Source organism: Neofelis nebulosa, chromosome 2 (assembly GCF_028018385.1).
Source record: "Neofelis nebulosa isolate mNeoNeb1 chromosome 2, mNeoNeb1.pri, whole genome shotgun sequence".
Classification (NCBI taxonomy): domain Eukaryota; kingdom Metazoa; phylum Chordata; class Mammalia; order Carnivora; family Felidae; genus Neofelis; species Neofelis nebulosa.
Genome location: NC_080783.1, coordinates 116,107,290 through 116,118,291, shown reverse-complemented (window position 1 = coordinate 116,118,291; position 11,002 = coordinate 116,107,290). Strand labels below are relative to the sequence as shown.

At 59.7% G+C, this 11,002-nt stretch overlaps 1 protein-coding gene across 6 annotated transcripts; it reads left to right on the top strand.

Annotated features, from left to right (window-relative positions):
* The first annotated feature begins 1,425 nt into the window (after positions 1-1,425).
* On the top strand, positions 1,426-10,919 carry ZNF687 (zinc finger protein 687). 6 transcript variants are annotated; one of them, XM_058715773.1, is made up of 10 exons: positions 1,699-2,324; positions 5,167-5,257; positions 5,343-7,459; positions 7,597-7,775; positions 8,151-8,327; positions 8,416-8,578; positions 8,750-9,085; positions 9,183-9,295; positions 9,544-9,685; positions 9,831-10,919. In XM_058715773.1, the coding sequence occupies exons 3-10, from the start codon at positions 5,360-5,362 to the stop codon at positions 10,323-10,325; spliced, it is 3,705 nt and encodes a 1,234-aa protein (XP_058571756.1). In that variant the 5' UTR covers positions 1,699-2,324; positions 5,167-5,257; positions 5,343-5,359; the 3' UTR covers positions 10,326-10,919. The 6 variants fall into 6 exon arrangements, with proteins under 6 accessions (XP_058571759.1, XP_058571758.1, XP_058571756.1 ...); XM_058715776.1 differs by lacking the exons at positions 1,699-2,324; positions 5,167-5,257 and adding an exon at positions 1,426-1,528; XM_058715775.1 differs by lacking the exons at positions 1,699-2,324; positions 5,167-5,257 and adding an exon at positions 1,539-1,652.
* The last annotated feature ends 83 nt before the right edge of the window (positions 10,920-11,002 follow it).

Sequence of the window (11,002 nt, the reverse complement as noted above, 5' to 3'; positions counted from 1 at the left end):
AACATTAATTTAAAAAAATAATAACAGTAACATTTTTTTATAAAAAAAATTTTTTTTTAATCTATTCATTTTTGAGAGACAGAGACAGAGAGCAAGCAGGAGTGGGGCAGAGAGACAGGGAGACACAGATTCCGAACCAGGCTCTGGGCTCACAGGCTCTGAGCTGTCAGCACAGAGCCCAACAGGAGGGGCTCAAACCCACCCACCAGGAGATCATGACCTGAGCCAAAGTCTGACACTCAACTGACTGAGCCACCCAGGTGCCCCTGAATTAGAGTATTTCTTAATTGAGTGAATAGTGCATCTAATTGAAGAACAAACTTCTATTCACAGCCCTCTTGACAAAGGAATCTGCGAAAGTGTTCAGCATTCCAGACCTTTAGGACTTTCAACTCCACTGCCTTTGACCTTGGTTAAGGTACCTAATCTAACCTGTCTGTGCCGCAATTTCCTCCCCTGTAAAATGGAGATAATATATAGTACTTCCCTCACGCTGTTGTGGTAAGGATTATATAAGTTAATACATATAAAGTGCTTATAATAGGTCCCACACATAGTACGTGTGCATCAGTGGTAATTATTATTCCATGCAGGAAGACGCAGGGAAGGAGGTGGGAATGGAATGCAGTCTGGCCACGTCCAGGAAGCTACTCTAGCTAGTGGTTCAGACATGGAAGAACACTGTGAGCCGGGGTAACTAAAAGCAGGCAAACCTCCACAAAGAAGGCGGCCGACTGGGGAGCACTGATTCCATTTGCCCATCACTTTACAAAGCACTTTTAGGTTCTGAACGGGTGTAATCCTCACAAAAACAATCATATGGGTGGATATTATAGTCCCTATTTTATCCATGACAAAAATCGGTGCAGGGAGGTCGAGCGCCTTGCCCGATGGAACCATAGATTTCCATGGTGGTGGCCCGAAGATTTCCACTCAGAGACTCTGATTGACATCTCAATACAGTCGCTATTACCCGTGTAAAGTCTCGGGGCGCGTCTGAGAGTCCTAGGTCCAGAGGTCCAGTGACTCCTGTGCAGGATAACAGAACCGCTTTTAGTAATCGCGTCCCGGTGCTGAGCTGCTGCGTACGCGACCGGCTGCGGAGGTTCGCGGGCAGGCCAGCCAGCGCGCGAGGTGGCAGCCAGTGCTAGCATCTGTATTATGAATATCAAGGCAACTCATTTACGGAGGATCCCCACCCCTTCTCCCGCCTCCAGGGGGCGTGGCAACAAAGCGCGGGAAAACCGGCTTAGACTCCACCCCCACCCCGTGCTGGGGGCGGGGAAAAGGAGAGCCCTAAAATGGGAAATGGAAGCGAGGGTCGGTCCCATCCAGTCCCCGTGCTCAGGAAGCCTACCGGCATGCCGCTTTAAGATCCGTTTCGACATGGCTCAGGCCACGCCAGCACTCTAACGTCACCTCTCCTCCACTTCCGGTCTGCAAAGCCGTCCCGGGCTCCTGGTGCCGGTTCCTTCCACACTCATAACTAATCCCGCCCCCACTGCAAGCGCTCCTGCAGAGGGAGAAGGTAGGGGTAACGCCATCGCCCAGGAGCTGGCCCGCGCGAGAACCCCATCCGTGCAGGTTATATGACGATTTAGACAGTAGGAAGACTGCAAGGAACTGGTCAACCAGATGACGTAATGTTTTGGGTAACGTCCCATTTTGTGACTTCTGCACGGCATGACTGACATTGGGGTTTAGCTTGAGAAGACAATGCAAGCGGATCTACGCATCCGGGCTTCGTTCGGAGTCAACGAGGCGCTCCTCAAAGTGCCCACCAAATAGAAGCTGAGAGTTCTTTTAATTTGCATAAGTGAACTGCAGGCTTCAAGGATTGTGGCCAATAGGGAGTGAGGGGGCGGAGACGCACCTGGGATAGTCACCGCCTCTAGAGGGAAAGCAGGGGATCAGATTGGCTTCTTTCTAAGCGACTGTAGCGGAAGCCAGTCATTTTTGAGATGCCCAGATGGGGCAGGTGGGCCCGGCGCAGCCAATGGGGAGAGGCATCTTCAGAAGGACTAGGTTCCTTGCCCAATGAGGCTGGGAGGACTGTGAGGGGCTAGTTCCGAGCGGCAGTACTTAAGGCCAACCCAGTGCGGGGCCGGGAGGGGCGCAGTGCTGAACGACGGGAGCGTGGGCCAATAGCGAGTGCGGAAGCGGGCAGCCCAGACCTGGAACGCGGAGGGAGCTGAAGGAGGGGGAGGCTGAACGGGAGAGAAGCAGGAAGTAGCGGCGGCCGCGGGGAGGGCGGCGGCGGTGGCGGTGGCGGTGGGAACAGGCGAGAGACCGCCGGGTCTCGGCCTGCACTTGGAGCGGAACAAGTAAGCATACCTGGGGTAATACCCGCCCTTGGCCCCGCCCCCGGGGGGGCGGGTAAATACCCCCGCCCCTCCCCCACTTGGTCAACTACCCCCTTCTCCGCGCCGCCCCCCTGGGGCGGCTTCTAGGAAGGCCCCGCCGGCGCCTCCATCCCTTGAGGCGGATGGGCGAAACTCCCAGCCTGTTGAAAGCACAGCCCCCTGCCGGGTAAACGTGGAGGGAGGGTCAGGGTCCCCAAGTCTAGGCGCCCCGAGCCCAAGAGGCGTCCGAAGCGCGGCCCGGTGACTGGAGGCTGCGGGATGTCGCGACCTAAAATGGTGTCCGTGTCCGGGGGCGGGGGCGGGGGAGCTGGGCCTGGCCGGAGCGGAGCCTGCACCCCGACTGGGTGCGGGTCAGCGTCCGGGCCCGGGCGGGACTCAGGCTCGCGCCCCGGTCCGCTGCGCGCCTTCGGCTCACTCGCGTCTCGAGGGATCCTCGAGAGTCTGCGGGAGGAGGAGGCTGTGCTGCGCCGGGACGAGGGGAGGAGGTCGGAGTTGGGACGGACCCCAGTCGGAGAGCTGCGAGTCACGCAAAGACCGTCCCCTCCCCACTCCTCTCTTTCCACGCGCCTTCCCTACTCCCGTGAAGTCCTGGGCCGGGAGGTGCTGCGCGGCAGATCCCGTGGGGCCTGGCCTGGCCGGCGCCCGTCCTTCCCTCCGCACGCTGGTGGGAGCGAGAGAAGCGCGGTGCGCCTCAGTTTCCCCCGCGGCTTTTCCTCTGTACACCCCGCCCCCTCCTCGAAACCCCGGACATCTCCCCGCGCCGGCCCTCGGCAGATGGCAGGGACTTAATTCCACCCGCTGCCTAGCTTGGCGGCAGCCTAATCGCCCCCGGCCGCCGGCCCCTCGCCCTCCTCTGCGCTGCAGGCCCCGGGCCAGGGGAAAGGGCAGTGGAGCCCCCTCCCGACCCAGGCCAGTTCACCCTCTTCCTGTTCAGCCCCTTCCTTTGGCGTTTGGGGAAGAACAGAAGGAAAGGGGTGGGGGGAGGGCTGGAGCCCAAGAGTTCAGGCACAACGGCCGCAGAAAAGGCCTCAGCCGTGGGGTGGTGGGGGTGGGGGGGAGCCTCTTTGGCCTTGAGCTCCCGCTGCTTGGTGGACTGTCCGCTCCTGGCTATCGCATGACCTCTAAGTCACTTGGACGCCAAAGGGGGAGTTGCTTGGGGAGGGTGAGTGGGCATATGTTTCCTTGTAGTCCCCAGTGATCTGTGCTTCACCAGCCCGCTTTTCTGGTGGCCAGGGTGGAAGGTAGCTCGGGTTTCTCCTGTTGGGGAGACAGCCAGGCAGAGGAGGGCCCTGGCTCTCCATCAGGGCAGAGGCAAGAGATGGAGGGCTGTGTTTAAACCCAGAAACTGCAGAATTAAGTAGGGGGTGATAGGGGAAACTTCCCTTTCTTTCTCTAGTTGGTACCCTCTTCCTCTACCCTACCTTCCTCCCAGCATTGCCAGCTGCCACCTGCTGGGACTATCTCCAGTTTCGGTCTAAAGGCTGGCAGGAGGTGAGAGAATTGGCCCTGGGAAGTGGCTTGCATCCTGGGCAGAGAATGTGTAAGGACAGAGACTTCTTCAGTTTCTTCCTCTTAGATATGGAAACACTTTTGAGGAGAAACTGGTGAGGAACAGACCCGGGTTCCCCACAAGCCCTAGGCTAGCCTTCTTTTTGGTTTAGTGCCACATGAGTCTTGTGGGATGTGTGTGTGTGTGTGTGTGTGTGCGTGTGTGTGTGTGCGTGTGCGGGCGCGTACACTGGGCCAGGTTGGGGTTGGGCGAGACTTCCTGGACTGGTGTTGCCAAGGGAAAATGAAAAGGGGAGGAGTATGAGTTCGGAGCTCAGAGCAGAAGTGACAGGAGTGAGGGGGATTGGCTTTTCCCCTTTGTGGCGGCTGTGCTGGGTAAGTTACCCTGGAGTTTTGGCCCTGAGAGAGCAGGATCCAGGGAGAGTGGAAGGGAGGAGGGGCTGGCCCAGGGAGGGCCACGGGAGGGCAGAGGCACTCTGGGGAAGGTAGGTGAGCTAGCAGCAGGTGTTTGTGACAGGAGAGGCCTAGGCTGGGGCCCTTGTGACCAGGGTGCCGTCACGGTTTTCCCCTCTGTCTCTTTGTCTCTTTCTGTTCCTGTGTCTTATTCTTTCCATCTTGGTCTCTTGGGTGATTTCCCTCAGTCCACTTCTCCTTGGTAACCAAGCTAGATCTCCAGGTGCCAGTGATGACCCCAAGTCCCCACACTTAACCCCTGATTCTTCTCTCTGACCCCAGTCCTGGATTCTCAGTGCTTATTCCTTCCTAGCTCCTCCTTGACCTGACTAGTCCTTGTTTGTCCCAGCTGTAATAACAAATCTTCTGGGTTCTGACTCTCAGGGTTACAATTCCTATCATGCTCAGACTCACCCTGTAATGTATGGATTACTTGGCCCTTCTTTTCAAAAGTAAGGCAGTGGACAGCAGGCCATTGATAAAGCTGGAACTAGAATCATTTCTTACATCTTGGTCTAAGTCACTGTCTCTTTGTACACTGACCTTTCAGATCTCTGTGGACCCCCAGAAGATCCCTGAAGAAATTGTGAATGGGTCCCGTGCTGCCTTGAATGAACCCTTAGGCCAAGAGCATTGTGTACATTTTGCTCCTTTATTGATTAATTGATTGGTTCTGTGCGGGGCCCAGGAGGGGCTGAGGCAGTTTTAACCAAGATGTTCACTGAACTCGTCTTTCTCTGTTGCCCTTGTCTCTCAGCTGTGTTTCTGAGAAGTGCCTTTTCCTCGGCTTTTTCTGGATCTTGGTGTCTTCCCTGGAATGTGCACACTGCCTCTCTTTCAGTTTTAGGGTTTGGCAGACCTCCACCAGCTCCCTAGGATTTGCGCAGCGGTAAAGGTGTGCCCAGGTCACATTGTGTGCGGGTCCTGAGCAGGTGAAGCTGGAACTCTCCAGGGAGGAAGGCCGGGGTCCCTGCCTCCAGAGGCTCAGTTTCTCCTCCTTTCTTCTGTTTTCATCAGGTTGGGGACCCGCTGCCATGGGGGACATGAAGACCCCTGATTTCGACGACCTCCTTGCTGCCTTTGACATCCCTGACATTGATGCAAACGAAGCCATCCATTCTGGGCCAGAAGAAAATGAGGGGCCCGGAGACTCAGGAAAGCCAGAACCCAATGTAGGGGGTGAATCTGGAGAGGCAACAGCAGCAGCTGCCCGGGATGGCCCCGAGGTTCCAGCCCAGACCTCTGATCATGGCCTGCCACCCCCAGACATCTCAGCAGTCAGCGTCATTGTCAAGAACACTGTGTGTCCCGAGCAGCCTGAGTCCCCGGCTGGAAGTTCAGGAGGGGACGGGGCCCGGGCTGTGGGGGTGACTAAGGAAGGGCCTGTGGGACATCGTCTGATGCAGAATGGTTTTGGGGGCCCTGAGTCATCCCTTCCAGGTACACCCCACTCTCCAGCTCCTCCCAGTGGGGGTACCTGGAAAGAAAAAGCCATGGAAGGCAAAGCTCCTTTGGACCTTTTTGCTCATTTTGGGCCTGAGCCAGGGGAGCATCCTGATCCCCTTCCTCCTGCTGCACCCTCCCCACCTCAGGAAGGGGCCATGACCCCACCTCCTTTCTCTTCTCCCTTTGAGCTGTCCCGGGAGAATGGCCCAGCCTTGCTGTCGTCTGGTTCTCCCCCACCCCTGGGGACCTTGAAGCAAGACAGCCCCATTCATCCTCCGGGCCTAGCCGGGCTAGGCTCTGGCTCTAGCCCTGAGGCCATGGACATTCCTGCTGGCACCTCCCCTCCCCAGGTTGCGGGGGTGCCCTTCTTCAAGCAGTCTCCAGGGCATCAGAGCCCTCCTGCCTCCCCCAGAGTGCCCCGCTGTCAGCCCCTGAAGGAAGAGGAGGAGGAGGGGCCGGTGGCCAAGTCTTCCCCCAGAAGTCCCCAGAGTCCCTCTAGTGGAGCCGAGGCCGCAGATGAGGACAGCAACGACTCCCCTGCCTCTTCCAGCTCCTCAAGGCCTCTCAAGGTGCGGATCAAGACCATTAAAACGTCCTGCGGGAATATCACAAGGACGGTAACCCGGGTCCCGTCAGATCCCGAACCCCCTGCCCCCTTGGCCGAAGGGACCCTCCTAGCTGAGGCTGGCCTCCTGAAGCTATCCCCTGCGCCCCCGACCCCTGAGGGTCCGAAGGTGGTGAGCGTCCAGCTGGGTGACGGTACACGGCTAAAAGGCACCGTGCTTCCTGTGGCCACCATCCAGAATGCAAGTACGGCCATGCTGATGGCGGCCAGCGTGGCCCGCAAGGCTGTGGTTCTGCCTGGAGGTGCTGCCACCAGCCCTAAGACGATGGCTAAGAATGTGCTAGGTCTGGTGCCCCAAACCCTGCCCAAGGCCGAGGGGCGAGTGGGGCTGGGGGCCGGGGGGCAGAAGGTGAACGGTGCCTCGGTGGTGATGGTGCAGCCCTCCAAGCCGGCCCCCGGGCCCGGGGTGGGCGGTGGCACGGTGATCTCGCGGACTCAGTCTAGCCTGGTGGAGGCCTTCAACAAGGTCCTCAATAGCAAGAACCTGCTGCCTGCCTACCGCCCCAACCTGAGTCCTCCGGCCGAGGCCGGGCTGGCCCTGCCTCCAACGGGCTACCGCTGCCTTGAGTGTGGGGATGCCTTCTCACTGGAGAAGAGCCTGGCGCGGCACTATGACCGCCGGAGCATGCGCATCGAGGTCACCTGCAACCACTGTGCCCGCCGCCTGGTCTTCTTCAACAAGTGCAGCCTGCTGCTGCATGCCCGAGAGCACAAGGACAAAGGACTCGTCATGCAGTGCTCACACCTGGTCATGAGGCCTGTTGCTCTGGACCAGATGGTGGGGCAGCCGGATATCACACCCCTGCTGGCTGTCCCTCCTGCCCTCGGACCTCCAGCCTTGCCTGCCCTGGGCAAGGGGGACGGGGCCATCACCGCCGCCATTACTGCAGTTCCTGCTGAGGCCCCTGTGCTGCCGCTCTCCTCCGAGCCCCCTGCTGCCCCTGCCACCTCGGCTTACACGTGTTTTCGCTGCCTGGAGTGTAAGGAGCAGTGCCGGGACAAGGCGGGCATGGCTGCCCACTTCCAGCAGCTTGGGCCCCCTGCCCCTGGGGCCAACAGCACTGTGAGTTGCCTTTCACTGCCCTTCCCCGGGGTAGAGCCCGATGCCCGGGGAGTAGGACCTGGGAGGGGGTTGGGAGCTTAGGGGAGGTCATGGGGGACAGGCCACTGCTCACTGTCTTGTTTCTACCCCCTCGACAGGTGTGCCCCACCTGTCCCATGATGCTCCCCAATCGCTGCAGCTTCAGCGCCCACCAGCGTATGCATAAGAACCGGCCTCCCCACGTCTGCCCTGAGTGTGGGGGCAACTTCCTGCAAGCCAATTTCCAGACCCATCTCCGGGAGGCCTGTCTGCATTTGTCTCGCCGCGTGGGATACAGGTGCCTTCTACCTTCTTGCCCTGTTGTCTTGAGACCATCTATCCCCGCCCCCCAAGCCCACCGCTGTGCAGCTCGACACTTTGTGGTCCGGTACCAGCCTTTTAGCCGGTCTTTCAGGGAGCGCCCCATCTCCCCTGCTGAACCCCTCCGCCTGGGATCTGTCTGCCTTTGCCCTGCCCCCATGGAGAGCAGAGAAAGCCCCAGACCACTCTCCACATGCCTCCCTCAAGGAGCAGGGTCTATTCACCCCTCCTGTCCCCACCTGGCTCATGTTCCATCGCCAATGAGCTTCTAAGTCCAGCGGCTCCGGGGATGAGAGGGCTGGGGGATAGGCTGGAGCTGCTGCACCTTACCTCCACGCTCCGTGCCCCCCAGGTGCCCTAGCTGCGCAGTGGTGTTTGGGGGTGTGAACTCCATCAAGTCCCACATCCAGACGTCGCACTGCGAGGTTTTCCACAAGTGCCCCATCTGCCCCATGGCCTTCAAGTCTGCACCCAGCGCCCACGCCCACCTGTACACCCAGCACCCCAGCTTCCATGCGCAGCAGGCCAAGTGAGACCTGGGAAGGGGTGGGGCGGGCCGGAGTGGGCTTGGGGCCCTGCTGGCCAGGGTGTCTGCACTGTCCTCTCCGCCCACACAGGATGATCTACAAGTGCGCCATGTGTGACACGGTCTTCACTCACAAACCCCTCCTCTCCTCACACTTCGACCAGCACCTGCTGCCCCAGCGTGTCAGCGTCTTCAAGTGCCCGTCTTGTCCTCTGCTTTTTGCCCAAAAAAGGACCATGCTGGATCATCTCAAGGTATAGGAGTTAAGGGACAGAGGCGGGGGTGGGGGTGGGGTGGTGTGCTCAGCTGTGGTGACCTGGGGCTGGGGTCACATGGCCTTCAGAAAGTGGGGGTGTGGGAGCAAATGCCACTGGCCGAGCCAGGCCGTCCCCTGCAACGGCTGCACCCTTGTCTCCCTCTCTCAGAACACCCATCAGTCTGGGCGCCAGGGGGAGGACACTGCTGGGAAAGGGGCTGCGGGTGCCCTAACGACCCCCAAGGCTGAGCCCGAGGAGCTGGCTGTGTCTCGGGGAGGAACAACTGTCCCCACTGAGGAGTCGTCTTCATCCTCGGAAGAGGAAGAACTACCCAGCTCCCCCTCGCCCCCTCGCCCAACCAAACGGCCCCGGCGGGAGCTAGGGAGCAAAGGCATCAAGGGTGGTGGGGGCGGGGGCCCTGGAGGCTGGACCTGTGGCCTTTGTCACTCCTGGTTCCCCGAGCGAGATGAGTATGTGGCTCACATGAAGAAGGAGCATGGCAAGGTGAGTGGGGCTCCCCCTCGGGCATTGGTCTGTGTGGCCTTGGAGGGGCAGTGGCCTGGAGCCTGGCTCTGAGCTGCCCCGCCCTCTGCTCTCCCAGTCTGTGAAAAAGTTTCCCTGTCGCCTGTGTGAGCGCTCCTTCTGTTCCGCCCCCAGCCTGAGGCGCCACGTCAGGGTCAATCATGAGGGGATCAAGCGAGTTTACCCATGCAGGTAACCCTTGGCTGCTTGTCGCCTCGTCCCCCTCCTCATTCTGCCCAGCAAGTGACCCACCCACCCCATGTCCCCAGCCCCACTAAGTACCTGCCAACCCGAGTCTTGTCTTGAGTGGACTGAAGGTTGAGGTCTCCTCTCTGGGAGGCCCCCGTCCCGCCCCACCCCACCCCACCCAACCTTGAGTCCTAGGCCTTGGTTTCTGGGCTGTTCCCCTGGTGCCCACGCTCCCCACTCTCCCCCTCTAGGTATTGCACAGAGGGAAAACGCACCTTCAGCAGCCGCCTGATCCTGGAGAAACATGTCCAGGTTCGGCATGGCTTGCCACTCGGGTCCCAGTCCCCTGGCCGGGGGAGCACCCTGGCTCGGGGCCCCAGTGCCAGAGCCCAGGTAGGCAAAGGCCCGGCCTGCTGTGTCGGGGCCCTGGGGCTGGAACGCTGCAGGATTCTAGGCCTTGGCCTCGGGAAGCTAGGTGGGGGTGCCCGGGACCATGCGGGGTGATGGGGAGGCCTAGTTTCTGTACTCTCTCCTCCAGGGGCCAGGACGGAAACGCCGCCAGTCCTCTGACTCTTGTAGTGAGGAGCCTGACAGCACAACACCCCCGGCCAAGTCCCCCAGGGGTGGGCCCAGCTCAGGAGGCCACGGGCCCCTGCGTTACCGGAGTGGTGGCTCTGTGGAACAGAGCCTTATGGTGGGGTTGAGGGTGGACGGCGGTGCCCAGCAGTGCCTCGACTGTGGCTTGTGCTTCGCCTCCCCGGGCTCGCTGAGCCGGCACCGTTTCATCAGCCACAAAAAGAAACGGGGTGTGGGTGGTGCCAGTGCCCTGGGCCTGGGTGATGGGGAAGAGGCCCCTCCTCCACTGAGGTCTGATCCAGAGGGTGGAGAGTCCCCCTTGCCTGCCTCTGGGGGCCCACTGACCTGTAAAGTCTGTGGCAAGAGCTGCGACAGCCCCCTCAACCTCAAGACCCATTTCCGCACACACGGCATGGCGTTCATCAGGGCTCGGCAAGGGGGCAGTGGGGACAACTAGGCCTGGGCCTGGGTTGACCAGCCCTCTCCCCTCCCTTTTTGCCGGGAGCCTGGGTCACTGCTGCTGTGTGGTCCCTGGACTAGGGATTTCATCCTAATTCACATTTTGTTCAGCTCCTCACCCCCATCCCCCAAACACAACAGGCTTTTGAGGATTATAGTGGTTTGCAGTCCCCTTTGGGTTTGGCCCTTGGGTCCTAGTAGAATGGGCCCTCCATTTCTCCTGAGCCCAACACTAATTACCCTCCTGCTGCAGACCCCCGAGGTGGGTCTGGGGGGTGGGAGGAGGGACTTTCCTAGGCCACTGGGGCCCTCAGGATGCTTCTCCACCCTCAAGGGCCTGGCCCTGCCCCTGTACCACCCCTCAGACTCCCTGGCACTTGAGCCCCCCCACCCCTGCAGTGCCTTTCACTTTTTTTTTTTAATCCAGAAATCCAGAGGGGGTTGGTGGGGACGAGTCTTGTCAAGGGAGGGCCCAAGGGAGAGGAGTGGACAGGCTCTCAGGAATCCTTTATTCTTGTAGTAATAATACTAACAGTGGGGAAATGGGAGGGAGAAAACCAGACCATTAAAACTGCTCATGGTTTAATCCCCATTCAGGCTCCTCTTTTTATGTGACCTAGACATTGGGGACTTGACAGGGAGCTGGTGAGAGTCAAAACCGGGGAAGCCCTTCCC